The sequence below is a fragment of the Eretmochelys imbricata genome, chromosome 1 (genome assembly GCF_965152235.1).
Source record: "Eretmochelys imbricata isolate rEreImb1 chromosome 1, rEreImb1.hap1, whole genome shotgun sequence".
NCBI lineage: Eukaryota > Metazoa > Chordata > Testudines > Cheloniidae > Eretmochelys > Eretmochelys imbricata.
The window spans coordinates 162,817,324-162,841,929 of NC_135572.1; the positions used below are offsets into that span (position 1 = coordinate 162,817,324).

Below are 24,606 nucleotides of genomic sequence, written 5' to 3' on the forward strand. Positions count from 1 at the left end.
ACGGTTGAGGTTGGGACATTTTGCAGGCTGTGGACGATGTTCACCAGGGATTGGAAGCATGCTTCCGGCAGAAGTGCTCAGGCTAGGCCTGAGTCTAAGACTGCTCCTATGAATTCTATCCTCTCGGTTGGTATCAGAGTACATTTCGTGACACTGAGCAGGAGGCCCAGTCGATTGAACATGTTCATGGTGAGCTGGACATGAGACTGCACCTGATCCCTAGAGCGGCCCCGAATAAGCCAGTCATCAAGGTATGGGAACACTTGGATCTGTTGTCGACGAAGGAAAGAAGCCACAACAGCCATGCACTTGGTAAACACCCTGGGGGCTGAAAGACGGTGAATTGAAAGTGCTGTTGATTGACCACAAAGTGAAGGAAGCGTCTGTGCGCTGGGTAGATCACAATATGGAAGTATGCATCCTTCATGTCGAGGGCGGTGTACCAGTCTCCGGGATCTAAGGAAGGAATAATGGTCCCTAGAGAGACCATGCGGAACTTCAACTTTACCATGAATTTGTTGAGTCCGCGTAGGTCCAGGATGGGCCGAAGCCTGCCCTTGGCCTTGGGGATTAGGAAGTAGCAGGAATAAAAACCCCTGCCCTTTGACTCTCTTGAAACCTCCTCTATTGCCCCCACAGCGAGGAGTGATTGGACCTCCTGTAGAAGGAAGTGCTTGTGAAAAGGGTCCCTGAAGAGAGACAGGGTAGGAGGGTGGGGGAAAGCAAATTGAAGAGAGTAACTCCTTTCCACCATGCGAAGGACCCAACGGTCTGATGTTATGCGAGACCATGCACGGAGCAAATGGGAGAGATGATCTTGGAAAGGCAGGGAACAATCCTGAATGGAGACTGGTGCTCAGTCCTCGGGCGCACCTTCAAAAGTTCTGCTAGGCCCAGCCGATGGCTTGGGAGGGCCCTGGCCAGCTTGGTAGCCAGTTTGTTGTCTTCTACCACTTTGGCCGCGTCTTCTAAAGAAGTCCTGTCTTGGCCAAGGGGGAGGGTAGGACCTCTGAGGCTGTGGTCTGAAGGGCCTCCTCTGCGTTACTGGGGTATGCATTCCCAAAGAACGCATAATAGTTCTCAAGTCCTTCAGACTCTGCAGCCTTGAGTCTATTTTGTCTGAGAATAGGCCCTGGCCATCAAAGGGGAGGGTCTGCTGCAACTTTGGTGGGAAGCCAGAGACCTGCAGTCATGAGATGTGGCGCATGGCTATGCCTAAGGCCAGGGTCCTAGCCGCCGAGTCCACCGCGTCCAGAGAGGCTTGTAGGGAGGTTCTGGCCACCTTCTTGCCCTCCTCCACTAGAGCTCCAAATTCCTCTCTGGACTCCTGTAGAACCAACTCTTTGAATTTCTCCACAGAGTGCCATGAATTACAATCGTATCTGCTCAGGAGTGCCTGCTGGTTGGCCACCCTGAGCTGCAAGCCTCCAGCCGAATACACCTTACGTCCAAACAATTCTAGGCATCTAGCATCCTTTGATTTGGGCGCTGGGGCCTGCTGACCATGCCATTCCCTCTCGTTGACCAAAGCCACAACAAGGGAACATGGTTGGGGGTGCAAGTAAAGGTACTCGTACTCCTTTGAGGGAACAAAATACTTCCTTTCCACCCATAGGTGGAAGAGAGGCTGGAGATTACCAGATTGTCTTGGCATTGGCCTGTATAGTCTGTATGACTGAGAGGGCCACCCTGGACGGTACCTCCGCAGACAGAACATCGACCAACAGGTCCTCTACCTCTACCACCTCCTCTCCCTGGAGGTTTATATTGTGTGCCACCCTGCAGAGCAGCTCCTGGTATGCGCGGAGGTCCATAGGAGGAGGGCCCGAAACCGTAGTCCCTGCCACTGCCTCATCGGGCGAGGACGAGGAAGATACCCCCAGGACTAAGGGATCCTCCGTGGGGTCCTCACGTGGAGGAACTTGTTGCCCAAGGTCCACCACGCTAGGGGCGTGGGCCTGTGTTGGCGCTGGAGCAGTCCCCTCAGAACTCCCCCGGGGGGGGGAGACAGAGTAGCCTTCAGTACTCAGGGCTCCAAAGGGGCGGAACAGGAAGCCCCTAAATGAACCCTTTGGGCCTGATGGTATGCCCAGGGGGTCCAAAAAGACCATTGTGGAGGTCCTTGGCCTGGGTCCTGGCCTTCGTCCAGCCACTGTCCTGCACCGTCCTCACCCTGGTCCTAGGCATGGTGGCTACCTTGTGAGCGTGACAACATGGAGGCGGAGTCGACAGTGCAGGAGCTGTTACTTGTCCTGTGCGCTCCAGCAATGGACGTGGCTCCGGCTGCGATGCAGGAAGCATCAGTGGCTGTCAAACCGACAAAGAAGAAGCAGTCGTCACCTGCTTGGGCTGCTGCTTCTTCTGGCCCAGAGACAGGGACCAGCGCCTCGGTGGTGGAGGTGCCGGGGGGGGCCCCGACGCCGTGAGTCTTCAGCAGAGTCTGAACGCCGTGCTGGACCAGTCAGTGCCGCAGGGGCACTCCGCACCGAAGATGACGCCGAGTCCCGGTGCACGGAGGAAGGGACCGGGCTAAGTGCCACCTCCATAAGGAGTTGCTTGAGTTTACAGTTGGTCCTCTGCTTGAAGGCTTTGCAAATGCAGCACTTGTCCGCTTGGTGGGATTCCCCCAGACACCTTAGGCAAGAGTCATGGGGGTCTCCCGTTGGCATCAGCTTCAATCAAGCCGAGAGACCTCGGCATGAGCCGCAGTTCCGGGACAGGGGAGAGGGGAGAAGACCCCACTCCACCCTACTAAGTACACTAATCTAACTACACTAACTATTAACAACTAATTACAACTATTAACAGGTACTAAGAGAGAAGGCTAGGGAGAGTGAAGATCAGCTACACTGCACCCCACAGTTCTAACAACCATCATGGGCGGTAAGAAGGAACTGAGGGAGCGCTGGGTCGGCTGGGGAATATATCCGGCACCATGAAGGCACCACTCCAGGGGGCGCCTCAGCCGACCCACCGAGTGTTGCTGGGGTAAAAATTTTCTGACGATCGCGCACGCGGCGCGCACACATCTAATTGGACTCGATATGAGCAAGCACTCGAAGAACAACCAATCACTATAAAGCAACCATTTTTCGAGTGATAGTCCACATGCATTCCACTTCTGCATTCCCTTCAAAAGCAACAGTAACTCGTATCCTGGAGGTGGATACTTGGGAGTCTACTGATAGGTGTCTAACCTGGAGCCCTCTACTAAGAGATAGTGCTGAGTAAAAGATATAGACTGAACTCCAGGTCTTACAAACCTCTGAGGTAGGGACATGCACAGAGAGAAAACCGAGGTCTCCTGAGCCCTGACTGAATCAGTTCTAACTTGTCCAGATGGATCTAAGTGTCCCACCACATAGCACATTTCAATATAATCCAAGATTTATTCTGACAGTCTGAATGGAGACTGACTGACCTTTCATCCTGTCAGCAAACATGAGGAACAATCTAGAAGAATTTCTGAAGGACTTTTTTCTAGACAGTAGGAAAAAACCCTGACAATATCCAAAGTGTGAATTATAGCTTCTCCTCAAATGGAGTGAGGCTTAGGGAAGATTGGTAGGTGGATTATTCGATTAAGACTGAAGTCATTCACTGAGGTCTTTAAGTCATTTTGCAACCATGGGAACCTCTATAAACTGGCCTGACCATAATAAGGACTTGAATCTCTCCTATCCTTCTGGCTGAGGTTATGGCCAGTAGGAATGCAGTCTTCACAGAGAGGTGTTACAAAGAGCAAGTCATCAAAGATTCAAAAGGGGGTCCCCTCCCATTAAACCTGTTAGAACAATGGTGAGGTCCCAGAAGGGTGGAGGGCCTCTTCGACAGACATGAATCAGACCTTGAGAAATCTAGTCACTGAGAAAAAACAGTGTGACCTTCCACTGGGGGATGGTGAACAGAGATCACCAAGAGAAGCACTTTATGGAGCTAATGAAAAGGCCCAAATACTTTAAAGCAAGCAGACAGTCCAGGATGGCAGACAGAGGCGCATCCCAGGGAGAGGCAATTCTCCAAGGACCAGATAGAGAATCTCTTCCAATTAGCAGTATAGTTCAGTCTGGTGGAGTTCTTTCTGCTGAAAATCAGGATGTTTTGAACTGCTAAATAGCAAAATCTGTCAGTGGATATCATCTAGCTAGCATCCAGACTGTGAGATGGAGAGATATCTCTAGGTGCAGGATTTATCCCTGCAATTGCATGCTAATGTCCGGGTATGTGAGAGCATGGTCGAGGCCATATTGACAAGTTCAAGAAGTCTGAGAACTAGAACTATCTGGGCCACTCCAGTGCTAGGCTAGCATCACCATTTGAACTGTGTCTTCTGTGATTTTACTGAGGACTCTGGGTATCAGGGGAATTGGAGGGTAGGCATACATCAATCCCGTGCCCATGGAATCAGAAAGGCAGAGAGCTAGGACTGGCTCCCGCTCTGGAGCATCTGACATTCTGGTTGGATGCAAACAGCTCTGAAGTCAGGCACCCACATCTGTGAAAGAGATCTTGCATACTGGAGTCCATTAATGACCATACACGATTGTACTGCCAATCTACCAGGGGCCAACAAGTGCAGGATGTCAAGAAGTTAGTGCAAGGAACCCAGGGGGGTTTCTCCTTCTTCTGCAGCATGGGGCACTTGCATGTTTAAACTAGTGTAAATGGTGGATTCTCTGTAACTTAAAATTTTACAAGCATGATTTGAGGACTTCAGTAACTCAGCCAAAGGTTATGGGTCTATTACAGGAATGGGTTGGTGAGGTTTTGTAGCCTGCAATGTCCAGATGGTCAGACTAGATGATCCTGATGGTCCCTTCTGGCCTTGTAGTCTATGAGAAGTAGTCGCACAGTCTCAACTGGGGTTTCCAGAGTGTCAGCCATCCTCCTGGAAGTTTCTCAAAGATACAGTAATCTATAGGCTGGTTTAGAACTATCATGGCCACTGCTTCATTAGGTGAAGAGGATGAGATTGCTGTTGGGACAGGTTGGCCTTCAGTTTCCTGAAAGTCCTTCTATTCGCTCTCTGTATCAAGTACATGAGGTGCCAGCTGAGTGCCGTGACCATCTTGAGGTCTACGAGGGCCTTGCTCTAGTTGTCAGAGAGGCAGTGGGAACCCTGTCAGTAGAGCATACTCCCCGCCCCGGGGCCCAGAAGGGGCTTGACTGCATGGAATTCTGGAAAAGTGAGGTTCAGACCATGATAGGTACCATGCAGGGTATTGCTCATGGTTGTTCCCACAGGAGGAACTACAGAGACAGTCTCTGAATACCGTTTCAGACAACCTAGAGTTGTATGGGTCTAGGGACTAAGGCAGACGTTTCACACTGGTCCTCTGAGGCAGACGAGAAAGCAAGAATTTACCACCCTCCATAGGTGGTGTAGATGTTTCGAGAATATGAAAGTAACCTGTACTGGAAGTGCTGAAACCAGCGTAGAAAGTTTCTTAGTGGAGGACAGCAATAGAACAGCAGGTTGGTCCTATACTAAATCTACTGGTACCATGAACCACATTGGTACCACAAAGAGGCTCCGGGGCAAAGTTTCAGGAAGAATGGTTGGTACCACAGAGCACAGGGCAGAAGTCAGTGCCAAGGTTTTCAGTACTGAAGGAAAACTATCAGTCAGATCACACTTTTCTGGTGCCGGGGCTACCGTGTTGGTGCCAGGAGGTCCAAAGAGCACTTCTATACTGTTGGTTTCAGTGCAGAGTGTCTCTGTGCTGATTGTTTCAGCGCCAAGCACTTTGATCCTCGGTCACCAGTACCAAATATACTGTCAGGTTCTGGAACATCCGCAGAGGCTGGTCAATGGTTGCTTGGTGCTGAGGCATCAGTAGGACCTGATCTGGGCCTCAAACTGCCTCCTAGGCTGGATCTGCTCAGATCCAAAGAAGGAGGATCTCCTTTTCTAGCCACCTCAAGAGTGATGCTCCTTCCATCCTCTCTCATCAGAGGCTTGGGCTGAAGAGATGAAGGAGGTACTGACCAACTCCATAGCACAGAAATGGAACTTCCTCAACCCCAAATGGGCTCTGGAAGCCACAGCAGACAGACAGATGGCTTACTGGGGAGCTCTGAGAGGTGGTCTGGTAAAGACCAGTCTTCTTGCCTTCCAGTGCCAAGAAAACCCTCATTGAGCTCTTGAGGAAGAAAAGTTTGAGTCAAGACACATGGACTCTGGGTTCTTTTTGAAAAGCAGCTATAGAGCACTTTCATGATATGTGTAGTTGCCCCAGACAGAAGAGGCACCTGGAGTCTCCATCATTGATGGGGATTTTTCCACTGAAAGAGGAGAAGATCTTTAATCCAGGGGATTTGTCTCCACCATGGACAGGCAGGTCCGGGTGACAAAAGCAGCACATGGACTCAAAGACCCTAAAATCCATTTTTTTAAGTCAATGGACTAAAAGAATTAAACTATATCTACCTTGAAAGAAAAACTGTACAGCATACAGAGATGCAGACACTATAGGTGTTCTGTATCACAGCTATGAGCAGTAAGAAAGAACTGGAGAGTGGTTGTGGCCGCACTATTGTTTTACCCTCAGCTTCAGGGTGACCAGAGGGCTTGCAGGTGCAGCATGGCACCAAAATAAACTGTTACTCAAAAGACTCTAATCTCATGCAGATGTGTACAAGAAGCGGAATACTTGTGGACAATCATTCAAAGAACAGATGATTTACAAAAATTGAAGAAGCAACATTAGATCTTGTTCATAATATAGCACAACAGTTACCCTCTTTTAAAACAGGTGCAGTGAATAAACATTTAATAAAATTAGCAGTTAAATACTATGTCAGAAACAATCACACAGAAGGCACAGTCCAACCCTTCATACTGTCATTTTCTTTTTACTATTACATAAAACCAACACCCAAATATTTTACAAATCTGTAATTCCAGCTCTGTACTCTTTATTTCCCGAAATGTGTTCGAACTTTCTCCAAATAATTTTAATAAGCAATCTGACCACAAAAAACAAACAAAAAATTTTAAAAAAAAACTGTAGAATATCAACATTGTAATACAATGTCAGAAGGAGCACTACTTTGGCTTTGTTCCCTTTCCAGCGAGCAGCGTTTTACAACTGTAGACTGAAGTAAGATATAGTATTATTACACTTTCTATCAACTTCAGAATTAGAAGTTTTAAAATGGAACATACAGTGGCTCAGAATCTTCCAGTCCTTAACATTTCAGACATCTATCATTCCACAGCTCATCTCATGGTGCACTCAGAATAACTTCACACTGAATATAGGATGATCAACATACATAAAAATATGTAATTTATCCACTTTGAGCTCTGTCCTAACCATATAGATGGCTCTATATGGCTCTATAGATGGCTGAGATTAAGGAGTTAATACTTGATAAATTCTGTTGCACAGTAACAAAAACAAAAAACCCATGACATACATTTCCTTATTTAACATGGCCACAGATTTCGATCACCATACATAAGTATTTGAATTTGACCAAACATGATAACTATCCCATCTTCATGCTGTCACCATTAGCATGGTATGATCTCCCAAACATGCTTATTCACCAGTGTGTCTGTGGTAGCCTTAAAACAGAAGGGGATTCTCAGTACTGTTTTTGGATATCCTTATGAGAGCACTCAGGCCAGGAGTATATCACAAAATTTTGCTGACATAGTTATATCGCTTAAGAATGTGAGGAGAAAAAAAAATATCACACCTCTGACAGCTATGCTAGCAAAATCCCCTGTACAGATGCAGGTTATACCAGAAAGAGAGTCCTTTTGCTGGTATATCTTATGATGCTCACGGAGGTGGTTTAATTGCACACACAAAGTGACTCCTTTTGCTGGTATATGCTGCGTGTCCACTAGGCCAGCGTTTTTCAAAGTTCGGATTGTGATCCAGTACTGGGTCGTGGCAAGTCAGGCCCTGGGGTTGCTCTGGTCAGCACCGCTGATCAGGATGTTAAAATTCCCGTTGGCGGTGCTGCCCAGCTAAAGCAGACTAGTGCCTACCTATTTTGCCACCATGCTGCGCCCCGGAAGCGGTCATCAGCGAGTCCGGATTCTAGGCAGGGAGGCGACGGGGCTCCGCACGCTGCCCCTGTCCCGAGTACCAGCTCCACACTCTGGGAACTGGCCAATGGAAACTGGGGGAGGGAGGGGAAGCGGTGCCCGCAGGCGAGAGTCGCTTGAAGCTACTTGTGCGCATTTGCCTAGGAGCCAGACCTGATGCTGGCCGCTTCCGGGGCCCAGCGCAGTCCATGGTGCCAGGACAGACTGAAAGCCTGACTCTGCACCCCGGATGCACTGCTGACCGGGAGCCACCAGAGGTAAGTCCAGTTCCCAACCCTGTGCCCCAATCCCCTGCCCTGACCCCTCCCCCCCCCAAACCTAGAACCCCTCCCTGCACCCAAAACCCCTCATCCCTGGCCCCACCCCAGAGCCTGAACCCCCAGCCCAGAGTCCTGACCCCCTCCCGCAATCCAACCACCTGCCCCAGCCCAGAGCCCCCTCCCACACTCTGAAGCCCTCATTCCTAGCTCCATTGGGTGGCAGGCATCAACAATTTTCTTCAACTGTGTCCCCAGAAAAAAGCACTTTTTTTTTTATATCTATCACCATAAGATATTTCAGATATTTAAACGAAATGACAAAATGCTTAATTTTGAAAGATATCCATCTACAGCATCTTAAACTTAATTCGGTTTGCTCCATGTAAATACATCATGTGAAGCAGTTCATGCATGAAGGATCTATGCAACTAAGGACTCTCAATCAAAAGATATGCATGCATGCATGCATGCAGCCATCTATCCTTTTTGTCTTTTAATTAAGTATGCATGAGTTTTAAAGTGAAACAAACAAATGACAAAGTCTTGCTCTGTTCTGTGTTTGTTCACCTCTAGAGGCTTTGGAATACGAGCAATTGATTATTATAGTCTTAGCTGGCTACTGTTACTATACTTTATGTAAGTGCAGGTCTATCTCTTGAATATCAGCACTTTTCAGATCAACTTATTAACCATACCCCCCAAAAAAAGAATTTATGTATATCATCAGAAATAAGATTTCTTAACTTATAGATTCCACATATATCAAAACTTTTGGTAAAACTAATTGCAACTAAGCAGTTACACTCCTGCTCCAACCTTATGAGGCCCAAGGAATCTACTTTGCTTCATTTGGTTTTTTTCCATTATGTATCCCATTTTACGGGATTTGAGGCTTGGCCATAGTAATGCCCTTCTGGTTGAAACAAAATATACACGACATTTTGAGAGATCCACATAGCAGCGCCCCCCTTCCCCCCCCAAAAAGGGTATGATATCTGAAAAGGTTTTGAAATTTTTTTTTTATCCACACTTGTTTTAGAACTTCCAGTTTTAAAAAAGGCACAAAAACAAAGCATCAGCTTGAAGAATGGCTGTATACTGCAACAGTTGAGGGCTATATCATCAACTCCTATGAAACCATTACGAAATCTAGGTCCAATGGTGAGAGTTAGAGATGAAGCAGTGTTAACTATTTCCTTGCTTAAAATAGTTTGTCAGATGCATACTTGAGGTCTTTTTTACGAAGTGATCAAAAATAATACATTATTTTAACATTAAAATTTATATTCACATAATTATACAACACAACTGGAAATCTATAACTGGGAAAGGTATGAAAGGAGGAATATTAACAAAGAAAGGGGACTTAATATAAAAGCAATATGCTTTCCCAACACTTTGACTGCCTGGCCATCTATTTAGAGAAAACTGGAAAAGAATCTACATTCAGGAAAACAGTTTTCCTACTGGACATTTCAAACTATAATTTTTAGACAGTCATTTCCGAAAAATCAAAGGTGCTTCAATGATTTCTACTCCTTTTGTAAATATGTTTTATGAAGGTTGTAATGATGCAGTTTTGGGGTGTAGGAAAAAAATCCAAAGGAAGAATAGAAATCAAAATAACAATATAGATCAATCTTTCTACATGAATTTCAAAACTAGGATCACCTGTATGCATCGTCTTCTTTCAAGTCTCATATCATCCTGTGGGGGTGGGTGGCAGGGGAGTGTCCAGCAGCAAAACACAACACTGTAAAATGAAGAAAAACAGCTTAAAACAAGAGGCAAAAATACAAGATGCAATTACCCTGATAATCCATTTCTAATAAAGGATCTAAGACTTTAAAATCTTTGGGGACAGAACAGTCTTTTTGTTATGTGTGTGTATACTGCCTAGTTCAACGAGGCCCTAGTCACTGGTCATGGCCTCTAGGTGCTAGTGCAAGACATACACAACTTCAAAGAAATCATATATTTACACGGAAGGAAGAAGTGCCGAGCTGTTACTGTATAAAAGAGTAGAAATCAGGAGACCTGGGTTCTATTCCCAACTGTCAGTGACAAATCAGACAGTGCCCAAATTTCAGAGATGCTGCTCACCCTCCATTTCCCACCTCTAATTCAGCACCACTGAATAATCAGACTCTTAGCTAATCTGTTCCTCTATGGAAATACTTACCCACCTTGGCAACGCTCTTAGATATCTTTGGATGTTAAGTGTTATAGAAGCCTACAATAATATTGTAAAACTAATAAATAATGTTAAAATTCTGTATGACTTTACTGAATCACCACTACAGAAAGCTCATAGACACACCTAGTGTAAGGAGGGATCTCCCTCATATAGTCCAGCTTTTCTGCTTGATCTCACATGATAAATGATCTAATTCAGCATCATTTCTAAATATTAATATATTTTCAGAACCAAAGAATTATGACTTCACAACAAGATTAAGCAGAAAGAAAAGGTGAGCTGTAAGGAAGAAAGCTGTTACTCCAACAAAAATAAAGAGCAGAAAGTATCTACAAAGAACCAGACATTTTTTTGTAAGAATGGCCCATTTTCAAAATATGCTCCAAGATATGTGGCCTTTACTTACTATGCAACCTATGCAAAATATCAAAATACTTAAGAACTCAGTATTTTAGATGACATTCTTTTGAATTACTAAACTGGTTAATTGTTTTGATATACAAAATCTGTGTTCAGATTCAGTGCAAGCAAGTTTATCTCTATTCTACGTTGCATCCTCTGAGAACACCAAGTCAGTATTCAAGCACTTCCTGAGATATTAATTTTCAAAATTAATAAATAATCATTTTCTTCTTAAGAAAACTAAGCCTACTGAACTTCATCTCGTCATAATTTATGCCACCACCACCTGCTCAGTTTTCAAGCATGAAACTACGTTTTTAGTCGCTTTATAAACTTTCTCGGTCTACAAGCGGAAACATACTCATGCATTTCCTACATATTCCAGCACTTCTTATAGCAAAAGTTTTGTGAAACGTGAAATCATTCAGAGGAATTGAACAAAATGGCAAATTCAGCTTACGGTTGCACCCAAGTTCTTAAAGCAGAGAAAAAGTGGGCCAGTGAGAGGTATTGAAAAGTGTAGTGGGTGTGAGAGAACTGCATACTACAATAATGAAAAAAGAGAAACTTGTGTTGTTCTGAAGGATAGAGTTGGGTGGCAAACTGGTGAAAGTCTGACACAGAACAGTTTCTTTTCATAAAGACTAGCGAGGAGGAGACACGCAAATGGACTCGTATGCAGTGTTCACCACCATGGCACATGAAAATGAAAACACATCAACAGGCTCTAAGCTAGTGCCATTCACCAAAGAAAGAAATTTTGAGGTCTTCATTGATAGCTGAGTAAAGATACTTGCCCTGTGTAAAGTAACAATTATATAAAGCTAATGGACACCTGTATGAATTAAAGGAAGAGAAAATATGATATACTGAATAAAGGTACTCCATGATCTGAAGTATCATTCCCAACTCTGACTGCTACACCACAAGAGAGCACGGTCTCCTGGGTAATGGGACTGGGAATCAAAAAAGTTTGAAGTCATACTGATCAATCTCTCCTCTTTACTTACTCTGTCCCATAATACAAAAAAAAGTAATAACTTTATAAAATTACAACATCCAGTAAAATTTAGGAGTTCTCAATCTGCATCTTACAGAACTGTTCCAAGTTTTACATAACTGATTCTGTCACAGTGGTGAACAGATTGTTCATATACAAATAGTTATGCTTTCCACTAATTGCAAACTATTCCAGTACCCTTCTACACGATTTTTTAAAAAGCGCGCACATCCCTCTGTGAATCCTGCATGGCTGCGTACCTTTTGTGACATGTCTGGCAAAATTCAGTCACGATCAAATTTGCAAAAGACACCAGATTGGAAGAGTATCTCTCACATATTAAAATTCGAAAGCAATCCAGCGAGATTAGAGCAGACTGGAGCTGCAGGCGATAACGGGAGATTCACTAACAACAAATGTAAAGTCCTAGGAAAAGGAAATCAACAGTTATAAAGTGGGTGGATGTAACCAAGCAGCCACAACAATCGCAATCCAGCATATTTGTTTTAATATTGTCTCCTTAACACTGTTCCAAACTTTTTCAAGTTACCAAACACTAACATCAGAAAGGTATGCCATTAGGATCAGGAATATCAAAGAACTGTCTAGGAGTTTCAATAACGCATAGAATCATAGAATATCAGGGTTGGAAGGGACCTCAGGAGGTCACCTAGTCCAACCCCCTGCTCAAAGCAGGACCAATCCCCAGTTTTTGTCCCAGATCCCTAAACGGACCCTTCAAGGATTGAACTCACAACCCTGGATTTAGCAGGCCAATGCTCAAACCACTGAGCTATCCCTCCCCCGCTTATTTAACCTCTGAAACTGAAAGCCACAGAGGGTCACATACAAAAAAAAGTGCTAGTTTTAAGAAGGGGCCAGATAGTTTTGTGACCAACAACAGATACGTTTTTGCATAATTTAAAATAGAGGCACATGGACTCATGAGTCACAACATACATTGATCACCACAAGAGTCCAGAAGGAATCTCCCTCACCACGCTCTTTGTTAGGTCATTAAGAGAGTAAACCAACTTCCTCCTCAAGAGAAGTACCACTTTCAGATTTCATGGACTAGTGTGTAATCCAGTATGACCTACTTTACCAAAGAAGAAGGGAGAAGAATTGAAAATAGGAAATGAAGCAATTGTGGAAGAACAGGAAGAAACAAAGGGTAGTTAGGAAAGAGATAGGAAAGGGGGGTGGAGACAAAGGATTGAGCATGACACCACAAGCAAAAAGAGTTAATTTAAGAAGCTTCATTTGATTTGAAACCAAGAGACAAGAGTGGTCACCATAGATCAGATGTAAGTCTTCATCAATCCTCTAATACTAATACAGTTAAAACGTTCGTTCAGGCTCTTATCTCTCAACTTAATTATTGTTGCTGCTTCCTCTGTAGAGCTGAGTGAATAATAGATTTTTTTGTTTTGGTGACCAAAGTGAAAAAATTGGGGGGGGGGGGGGGTCAGAAAAATGAACACTGCTTTTTAAAAAAATTTATCACCAAGTTGAAAAACAAACAAAAAAACAAAAACAAACAAAAAGTTTAGAACGTGTTGAGTTGAAACAAAAAGTCAATTCAACATAAAAAGCCAAAATTATCCAATTCACAAATGTTGAAACTTTTCATTTCAACAATTCCCCAAAACAAATAGTCAAGTTTTGGTTTTCTGGGGCTTTGGTTTGGTTTTTTGACCAAAACTATTCATCAAATTCAACCTGAATTTGAATAGCTTCCATGCCACCCTCCACCCCCAAATGCTTTCTTCAGCAAATTTACAATTCACCTAAAAAATGAGACCCACCTCTATTTTAATGTCCCCAACACATACACTGCTCCTCTATGATCCATTAAAAATATAACTGACAGGTTCAATTTCCTTACCAGTCACTCTGATTGGATCACTCTACTCTAAATCCCTCCACTGCTCCCCTCTCCACCACAGTAAACTCAACTAGGGGGTCATTTTTCTTACAAAATATTTACTCAGTGTCCTTACATACTGATGAACACAATTCATCCTAGGATATGCTATAAGAAGATTCTGGTCGACATGTTACCTAACTATTCTTCACAACAACACACAAAAAATAATGTTCTGTAATGTAGACCCACCTATACTGTCCCTCACCCAACCAGCCTTCATTTTCCTATTTGTCAGCATCTCTCACAATGATTTCTTCCACATTGCTCCTTAACACCATTCATATAAAAAAGAAAAATCTCTCCTCCTTTGAAACCTTCCTCAGAATATACTTCTGCTGTGACCTCTATAAGAAACCAGCTAACCAACAACAGGTAGATTGTGCATGAGTCAGGATGACTACATTTTAAATTTTTTTTTTTTTTTAGAAGTAAAATGATTTGGCACCATTAAATTGTGCAATGCTATGATGTCATTTTAATTACCCTCAGTCTTCATCCCTCCCCACATTTTCTTTTTTGTATGTCAAATTCACTTATTGCATTGGGTCTCAAATTAAACTGAGATTATTCTGGGATAGGGACCATCTCTTACTACATGTGAGCACAATGGCATACCCATCCAGACTAAGGCCTCTAGGTACTAATATAATAATAATTTTAGAAGTCCACATTTCATAATTTTAAATCTGTAGGTGTATTGGAGAACTACAACTTGATACTTTAAAACACAGGTTAAAATTCTACTTTAACTGTTAAAATAAAATTTAGAGTAAGTAGTGTTTAAAGTACTACATTTTACTACTGGATAGGACAAAAGACAGAAAGCAAGCAACAGAGTTCATGAACTATAATTAGCACCACAGAAAACATTTTCACCACAGCTTCACTGTTGCTCTATAACAGGGATTGGCAACCTTTGGCACGCAGCCCGTCAGGGTAAGTTCAGCCCGCGCCACTTCCCGCAGCCCCATTGGCCTGGAGCGGCAAACTGCAGCTAGTGGGAGCCACGATCGGCCAGACTGCGGACGCAGCAGGTAAACAAACTGACCCAGCCCGCCAGGGGGTTTACCCTGGTGGGCCGCAGGCCAAAGGTTGCCAATCCCTGCTCTATAGCAATCAAAACATTCCTCTGAGAACAAATTTAAATAAAAGTTTTTAAAGGATCAACTATCTTTGTCATACACAAAACACTGCATGAATGAACAGGGCTACATGGATTTTTTTTATTAGAAGTTTTTACTTATTATTACAGATTAACTTTCTTTGCTCAATACTGTTGCACAAGACTCAATAGAAGCTTTCATAAAGGATTGAAAGACTGTCTATCTCAACAGCAGCTTCTGGAAGGACCTCTATTCTCCACAGAAAGGCTATTTTGTAACTTCTAATAGCAATTCTCCTGAGGCATACAAGAAACCCGTATATTCCTCCTTACAGATATAGGGAACAGTAGTCAAAAACGTGCAACATTTAGATCAATAGTCCTTGATACATTGATACCAACAGGCCTACCTGAACGTGAGAAACATACGTTCTTAAAACCCCATGCCCTGTATGTCCCTAGCCTCTGACTGCCAGAAGCTGGGAGTGGACAACTGGGGACGGATCACTCAATGATTGTCTGTTCTGTTTCATTCCCTCTGAAGCACCAACAGCGGCCAACGCCAGGAAGACAGGATACTGAGCTAGATGGAATACTGGTCTGAGCCAGTATGGCCATTCTTATGTTCTTAGAGTAGAAACATCCAAGAGTACATAAACAGCAAAATCAAACCACCTAGCAAACATACAACTGACCAGATATTGGTGTAGAACCAAACAGAAAATCACTCTTGTGCTCCTTTATTCTATACCTGCAACAGCCTATTCTTGAAGCTACAATGACAATGATGTTGGTTCATGCAGACATTCTATAGGAAACAATCTGCCAAATTTAAAAAGATATACGTAAATACAGTTTGTTTTCCATTTAAAATACTATATAAATAAAATGCCAAGAATTACTAATATGTCAAGATTTCAACAGTAAGGACCCAATCTTGCAAGTTGTATCTACCCTTACTTTCTAGGACAGGATCCTGAATACGTACTACTGAGGCAATTCAAAATTATGGTTCTTACAAGCAACTGTAACTACCCTGAACATATAGTTTGGTATTACAGTATAAAATCTTAACTTTTATTGTCCAATACATACATGTAAGTTACGATAATACACAGTAATACAAGATACATGTGTGAAAAGGGGCCAAGTTATAATTGCTGTGGAAGCCATAGACTTTAAAGGTCAGAAGGGACCATTATGATCGTCTAGTTTGACCTCCTACACAAGCAGCCACGGAATCTCACCCACCAACTCCCGTAACAAACCCAACTTATGTCTGAGCTACTGAAGTCCTCAAATCGTGGTTAAAAGACTTCAAGGTGCAGAGAATCCTCCAGCAAGTGACCTGTGCCCCACGCTGCAGAGGAAGGCGAAAACCCCCCAGGGCCTCTGCCAATCTGCCCAGGAGGAAAATTCCTTCCCGACCCCAAATATGGCGATCAGCTAAACCCTCTATTTATAGAGAGCAATCATATCTCCCCTCAGCCTTCTTTTGGTTAGGCTAAAGAAGCCAAGCTCTTTGAGTCTCCTTTCATAAGACAGGTTTTCCACTCCTCGGATCATCCTAGTAGCCCTTCCCTGTACGTGTTCCAGTTTGAATTCATCCTTCTCTAACATGGGAGACCAGAACGGCACAGAGTATTCCAGATGAGGTCTCACCAGTGCCTTGTATAAAGGTGAATGAATTTGATTCTCGTGCATTTAAAAAGTACATTTGTATATTTTACTGCTTTCAAGGCTCAAAAGCTGGGGCAATGGCATAGGCACTCATTTTTATGTATAAATGGAACTAAAAAGATACAATAATGCAGCCACGCCGCTTGGCCCAGCCCCCCAGAGCAGGCTGTGGCTGCGCCACCCAGCCCGCCAAAGCACGCTGCGGCCATGCTGCCCAGTGCAGCCCACTGGAACATGCTGCGGCCGCGCAGCCCAGCCTGCCGGAGCAGCTCCAGCCAGGCCAGAGACATCATCCCCTGGCACACTGGGACACTTTGTTTACTTAGATTTACCTCCGTGCCTGCAGAGGCTCAAGGTAAACAAACCATCTCGGCCCCCGCCAGCAGCTTATCCTGATGGCCCGGGAGCCAAGGTTTGCTGACCCCTGAATTATAGGGTCATAAAATTTTTCCATTTTTACTTATCCATTTTTTGGGGGAGTCGGCTTATAAACAAACCAGCTTATGATCAAGTATATACTCGTTTCCATCCTTAAAGACCTAACAAGAGTGATACTCAACCAATATTTCAACACACAAATACAGTGTAACGTCTTTTATCTAATGTACAAAGCAAAATTTATCCAAATAAACAGTACATAATCTAAGGCATACAGAGAATCAAACATTCAAATAAAAATACTAGATACATTTTATATCAATGTGTAAATCAATATATACAACTCCAGTTTTACACAACCTGCTTGCTTGTATACTTGGTGCACAGTACATTGAACATTTAGTAGAAAATAGCATACTGATCACATTATTTGACTTTTCAAACGTCTTACTTCTAATCCAAATGTCTTCAAACAAGTGGAAAGGCACTTGTTTGTGAAGGCTAGGTGGTTTGGTATTGTGGAATAAGCATATTAGCTGGATGTTCCAACTAAAACGATCAGCAGTGGAATACTTGAAGTGGCTAGGTCATCTCTAGGTTTCAAAGTTAAGAACCTATGCAACTGAAATATTCTCTTTTTAGGTTATTTTGTGCATTTTACAGAACTGTGCATGGGATCATTTTAGTGTGGGTCTTTTGTAGACCAATACTGGGATTAAAATAGGTGAATACAACCAGGTTTCAAATTGGTTGCATCCCTTTCAGACATCTACAGGCTTTGAGTGTTAACCAGTTCAAGACTGTTCTACTTCACCTTAAACTTGACTGACTCATAGTTAAGGCTGCGAGTGTGTCATTCTGTGACTTTCTGCAACCTCTGCAGCAGCCGGTGTGGCTGGCCAGAGGGCCGCTGTACCTCCCCCTCACCCAGCAGCAGCAAGAGTTTGGGTGAGGCGCTCAGCACTAGTGAGTTGGAGCGCAGGAAGGGGTGAGGGCCCTGGGAGCATTTAAGCTCAGGGGGCTCCCTGGAAACGGCAACATCCCTCGGCTCCTAGGGAGAGGCACAGCCAGGGGCTCTGTGCACAGCCTCTGCAGCTCCCATTGGCCAGGCACTGCGGAGCCAGCTCTCGGGGAGGAGGCAGCACACAGAGGTGCCTGGCCACGCCTCTGCCTAGCAGCTGAGGGATGTCGCTACTTCCAGGGAGGTGCAGAGCCAGCCAATGCCGCCAACCCCCTTCTCCTCCTCCCCGCCCTCCTGCCCCCAACACCAGAGCAGGTCCTGGGCCACCTCTGCACCCCCGCCCCCAAGCACTCGCAGGCTTTCCCCTCCCCCAGATTTAGTCAGGGGTATATAGTACAAGTCATGGACCGGTCATGTGGCATGAATTTTTGTTTACAGCCTGTAACCCATCCATGACTTTTACTAAAAATACCTGTGAGTAAAACGTATCTTTACTCATCGTTCACCAATAACACACACTTTCAATTTAGGTGGTTTTTTTTGTACATTCAAAGCAAGTTTTTTATATACATTTCTGAGGGAAATATTCTGTAAGTTTACAAACTTGCAAAACTGTTCTGAAAATTTACCAGGTCTAACACAAAATCTACTCCACCATTACCACCGCTCTGACGGTGAGAAAACTAAAATTTTAACTCACGGTTCCAAAAAAGATTACTTGCCCGCAGTGAAAAAATTTTGTGAGACTAGTTTTACATAGTGTATCACTTTTGTATTTTAAATTGGACTTCAACTTGTGCTCCAGTTCTGATAATGACAGTATGTGTAGTCAGCCTCTACTGTGCAACACAAACATATCTTTCTTATCTGAGTTCAACCCAGGCAAAGTGAGGACTAATACGACGTGTAGCTATCACAGTAGAAGCTAGGAAGACGCCATCCATGCCTGTTTATTAATTCAGGTAATGCTATTTTGAATTTTTTTCAAAGTTCGTTCTATAGCCACATATTATCCCTCATTTCACACAAAAAAGTAGTAAATATTTTGAAAATAAATCCCACATTGTCCAGTTAATATGATTCTAATGAGAATTAGCTTTCACTACTTAGTCCCTTGTTATTTTCACCTCAAATACAGGAAACAATTACAAAAACTGTAAGGATTAGCAAGTGCTGTTTTTGATAGCTATTCAAAGGACAGAATAAATCTCTAACTAGGGCTATCGTTCTAGAGATTATTAACTATCTCAAGAAAAAAATGATATCTTTATTGCTAATCTAGTGATTCTGGATATATGGAATTCCAGCAGAATTTTTTCATGCTCCTATACTGACAACATATAAAAATGTTAAGTTGGCTTTAGTGATTGGTTGACTAGACAATGCACAATAAAACTGGGGAAAGTGGAGTTTTATGTTGTTAAATGAAAGCAATATAGTCAGGTTTATAAGCATGGAGTTAAGATTCTGGTTACAACAGCAAGTCATGCTGCTCTGTTTACATTCCCATCCCCCATGCATTGGAAGCAAAGAGATGCTTCAGAAGCAGCTGTCCATCCCCCAGCTGAAATATTCAGAACTACTGTTTGACTGCTGATGAAATCTTTAAACCAACATGCTTGTCTTAGCAGCATTTAATGAGCTTACTGAATATTACAACAACTATTAAAGAGTTATGTTTATGTGATAATTGGAAACAATTCCATTACAAATTCACATTGGAAACAAGTTATAATTACGTTTCTAAAATCTGAATACTTTGCTGTAGGAGTTATTTCTGTGTGGTGTTAAATGAATATATTTTAAGCTATTTAAATACTGGAAGTTGCTCAAACTACTTCATATATTGAAAAAACAATCCTGGGCTGGTCTTTTTCTTGTTAACGTGTACTTCCTACACAATTTCTTTAGAAGATGGTATGTGATGTACAAGTTTGTGTGTAATTGTACTAACAGAGTATATTTAGTTTCTGTGTTGCATGTATGAAAAATGTATAGTGTGATAGCACACACGTAATCTTACAGTACCACAAAGAACATTTAAGAGAATACTGTAAATCAGTTCATCCCATTCTAGGTAGGGCTCCACATATTGTGCGATTCTACCGCTGCGCTGTGAAATTTACTGAAGAATCCATCTTTTGCTGTAGAGTTGATCTCCAGAACTGAGGATTTCATATAAAACTGTTCTTAGTCCTTGTGGTTGGGAAGAGAGCCTTCAAAATGCAAACCAAATTTAAACCAAACCACAGCTAAATTCTTTAAACTGCAGACAGCCAGAAACAGTTCTAAAAGATGTGAGCCTCCCCATTTTTTTCTAATCTTTTTGAGTTATAGTTATTTTGAGTATTGATAACAGCAGGAAAAAATATTAAGACAAACCTAAGATTTAAATTAAAACTGTCCCTTTAATCCAGCACTTCCTAAATTAAAATTAATGTAAACAAGTTCAAAGGCAGGTAATCACTCATTGACAACTCACAGATCTTTACTACATACTAGTATATCTATACGTTTACCACATCATTATTGGGTGGTTGTTGACTAGTACTTTAATTATAATGTAATAATTTTGTTTCCATTGTCCCTTTCAATAAACACAGCTGTGATGTTTTAAGGGGTTTGGCTATGGGGGAATCTACTTTGGATGAAAATAACTAACGTTCGTCCAGGACCAAAGTTTTGAGAAGTATTACAAGAGTTCTCACCATCAGTATTCTGTAATGAAGTGCTACTAACTCAAGAAAGGCTGCAAAATGTCAGACCTATTAATCAGATCATCATCTAGCTTTCCCCACCAAACACTTCAATTGTAATTACAAAGTTTTAGAAGGTACCGTTTTCTAAACCTCCAATGGTTCTCAAGGGCAGCTGCAAAAACCAGGTAGAAATTCTATCAACTGTAATAAAACAAAATGCTAATCAAAATAGCATAATTTTAAGGGTCAACTTTTGTGAATAAACCCATGTGAACTACAGCTTTCCAATGGTCCACAGGTGTGTTTCTAAACAACATGGAAGATGAGCTATTGGACCTTAAACAATTACTAGTTTGTTGCTCTAGCAGCAGTTCTGCGATACTGCTCTGATACAGAATAGAACAAGTCCCACACAATGACATAATGTAGTTTTAGACCCTGATTTGCGTAATGATGATTACAAATCATTGTCATATGTTTTAAGGATAAAAATTATTGTAACGTGGGTCAAGAGATCAAAAAAGACATAGTAACTCTTTCTGAATAGATGATTGAGTAATGTAAAAACCTGCTCAAACAGACCATTATAAACTAAGAAATGAAAAATTATTTACAAGTGATATAAAAAAATCCCTATGTAATAAGATGCACAGCTGTCATCATATCATGTGTCTAAAAAACCAGTAAGACTTTTCCCACATTCCATCATTGACCCAAAGAATCCTCCCTGAGTTTTGTTTTACAGGTGGTGTGCTAATTAAGAAAAATTAAGTAAATGTATTGGTATGTGTCAGAATACATCAAATACCATGGGGAGGAAGTTTGAGCTAGTGGAGAGAATAGTGGACTGGGACTTAGGAGACTGTTTTATTCCCAGCTGTCCCACAGTCCTGCTGGATGACATCAGGAAAGTCATTTCACCTGCCTATGCCTCAGCTGACCCATCTGTAAATTAGGATAATTATACTTACCTCCTTGGTAAAGCGCTTTGAAATCTATTGATGAAAAGCCCTATAGAAGAGCTAGGGTGTTGTTTTTTGTTTTGTTTTGTTTTTTTGGGGGGGGGGGGCATTTATACAGTACCTTTCATCTTGAAGGATGTCAAAATGCTCTACTCCACTGAAACACAGCCACTACTACAGTATTCTGCACACAAAAAATTATAGATTAAAAGTAAGCAATACCTTTTAACGGGTATTTGCCATGGCTTTTCACTTAATAGTCAGCTCAAGGTATAACTCAAGTTTCACCTCTAACCCAACTCCTGTCCTCAAGCAAAAGTCTCTAACTTGAGTCTAGCTCAGTGATACTCAGACCTCTGAGGCTTGAGAACCACAAGCAGCTCTTTAATGAGTCTCCCTGTGGCTCTTTTCAGCACAATAGTAAAATACAGATTGTGTGATTTAATTATTAACCGAACTTATTAACCAATTGGGAAGCTTTTTCTATGTTATTAACCAACTGTAGTTGATAAAATAATACTTGGTCAGTCATTTTGCTGTGGGAATTATATATAAAAAATAGTAAATGAAACAAATTCACACTACTGTGGCTCTTTTGAGTAATGCTGATCACTAATTTGGCTCCTGAACCAATGAAGGGTGAGTATCACTGGTTTAGCTCAAGCTAGCTGGCCTGTTAGGATAGGCTGAAACTCTAATGCTGCTGATGCTGTAGCTAGTAATGCTGTGGGAATGCAGCTGGTCAGCTTACATCAGGTCATCATCTCCTAACTCAATCACTCTGTGCTTCTAATCAACTCTGTGTAGCTTGAGTATTGTTTTGCAATGTGGTTGCTCTCACTTGAGCAAGGCTAATAACCCAAGTGTACTAAATCGAGCTAATTTCCTACAGTGAAGACAAACCCACAGTATTTTCTTATACGGCAATGGTTTTCACCATGCGGTCCGCGGAACCCTGGGAGTCCACAGACTATATCCAAGATTTCCGAAGGAGTCCAGCACCTCCGTTCAAAATTTTTTAGGGGTCCACAAATGGGAAAAGGTTAAAAACCACTGTTACATGGCATCAGACAAGCAACTTGTGAAGACTATATACAGGAATTTTAAAATGGTCTTAACCATACCATGGAATAAAAGAAACTTACTAGATCCTTTGTAAGGCAGCTTCACACTTCAATGTCATCCCATTAACAGCTGCAGTGCCCCATTCTGTGGCATTCTTGGGCAATGCAATGAGCTGGCTGGTATTATTAGCAAGGAACCCAAAAAGGGGACAAAGACTAAGGCTGCATCTACTCTACCGGGATTGTAGCAACGCAGCTACAGTGCTGTAGCTACGCAGGCATAACTCCACTCCATAATAAAAACACAGCCTAGCAACAGAAGTGGTTTTTCCTTGCTGTAGAAAAACCAAGTGACGATAGCTAGGCCAACAGAAGTATTCTTCTTCAACACACAGTTACATCTATATCAGGGATTAGGTTGGTATAGATACAACACTCAGCGGCGTGGATGTTTCACACCTGACCACCTTAACTATGTTACTCCTGGAGGAATTCTGCACCACTGCACAATGCAGAATCTTGCAGAAATTAATGTGCATGCAGAATTTCCTTCCCCATGGGCTACAGTTCTGCTGCCCGTCACTAGGGGCCGCAGGACCCGACAGAGGCCAACTCATACCTAGAAGACACTGCCAGGGGATGGGGAAGGAGCTAGAGGGTTCCCGGCATCTGCAGTTCCCCGCACACCCTGAGGGAAGGAGACAGTAGCACGCAGGAAAATCTACACAAGCCTAGGACCGAGCATCAGGCTATTTCTCCCTCTGGATCTCTGGGCTCTGAGTGGTAGGTATCTGAGCTGGGGGGACCACAGTTGGGCCCTGCGGGGGAGGGAGAGGTGTCTGGGCTGGGGGGGGAAGGGGCCCTGTGGCTGGGTGGGGGGGGGGTAGGTTTGCAGGTAACAGGGCAAGAAGGGGCCCCGCAGCTGGGCTCAGGTGGGGCGGGGGGAGGAGGCTATGGTTGGGCTCTGGGGATATGGTTGTGGGTGTCTTACCCCCCGACTGGGCTCTGAAGTGGAAAGGGGCAGAGAAACAGGAACCGGGTTGTCATAGGTGTTTCTTTCACTCTCTACTCCTGGTGGAATTTGTGCGTGTCCATATTGTTACGGACATACTTGCTGACAGGTATTTTGAAATAAATTACCAAAATAAATGAAACTGGTGTGATTATGTAGTGTTATTTTGAAAAATAAAATTTGCAGAGTTTTAAAATATTGTGCGCAGAATTTTTTATTTTTTTGGCACAGAATTCCCCCAGGAGTAGTTTTAAGTGCAGATCCTGCCTAATTTAAAGTAAACAATGAGCTGAATTGTCCTTTGACTTTTGTAATTTAGGATATTCAAATTGTATGCATGCATATGAGTAGATGCCAGCAGCCAGAGAGCGTAAAACCACCCATATGGCTGTAATCTACATTATAATTTTTAACCTAAAAAATTCCCCCAATTTTCCACCAGTGTAGTAACCCTTCTGGCAGTGAAAGTAGCAGTCCTAGCATGGACAAGGACACCACTAGTCTATTTACTATTTACTGTGCAGCTCTAGAACTCTGGTGGCTAAAAGAATTAAAACCCGCCCCCTTCTTCTTCCCAGGAAGGGGGAGATAAGTAGTGAGAAGGCTTAATTCCCCAGCATCAAAACTCTCCTCAGCCTGTTTGGAAGACTTTACCAGCTTAATTGTGGTGTTCTGCGGACCCTGGCTCAGAGGGATTTCTGAACCAAGACTTATAAAAGGTTCCAGTGGGAGAAAGAGGTGGATTTCTTCAGCTCTAACTGTGCAGTTTTCTCATCCTGCAAATTGTGCAGGTCTCAAACTGCAAATTCTCTAAAAGAACTTCTTGACCTTAAATGGAGTAATGAGCAAGTTTTTAGTCAGATTTAAAATGTAGGGATGTTATTAATTTGTAAG

General features: G+C 42.9%; 1 protein-coding gene across 2 annotated transcripts in view; it reads right to left on the reverse strand.

The window, feature by feature from the left end:
* The window catches only part of DYRK1A (dual specificity tyrosine phosphorylation regulated kinase 1A), a 142,419-nt gene that overhangs the window by 93,546 nt on the left and 24,267 nt on the right, over positions 1-24,606 (reverse strand). The window contains exons 2-3 of one of the 2 annotated variants that reach the window (XM_077818469.1): positions 12,185-12,350; positions 9,997-10,078 (exon numbers count right to left, since the gene is read on the reverse strand). In XM_077818469.1, the coding sequence (XP_077674595.1) occupies positions 9,997-10,006 (10 nt within the window). In that variant the 5' untranslated portion in view covers positions 10,007-10,078; positions 12,185-12,350. The remainder of the gene's footprint in view (positions 1-9,996; positions 10,079-12,184; positions 12,351-24,606) is intronic. The other variant, XM_077818460.1, reaches the window with a different exon arrangement.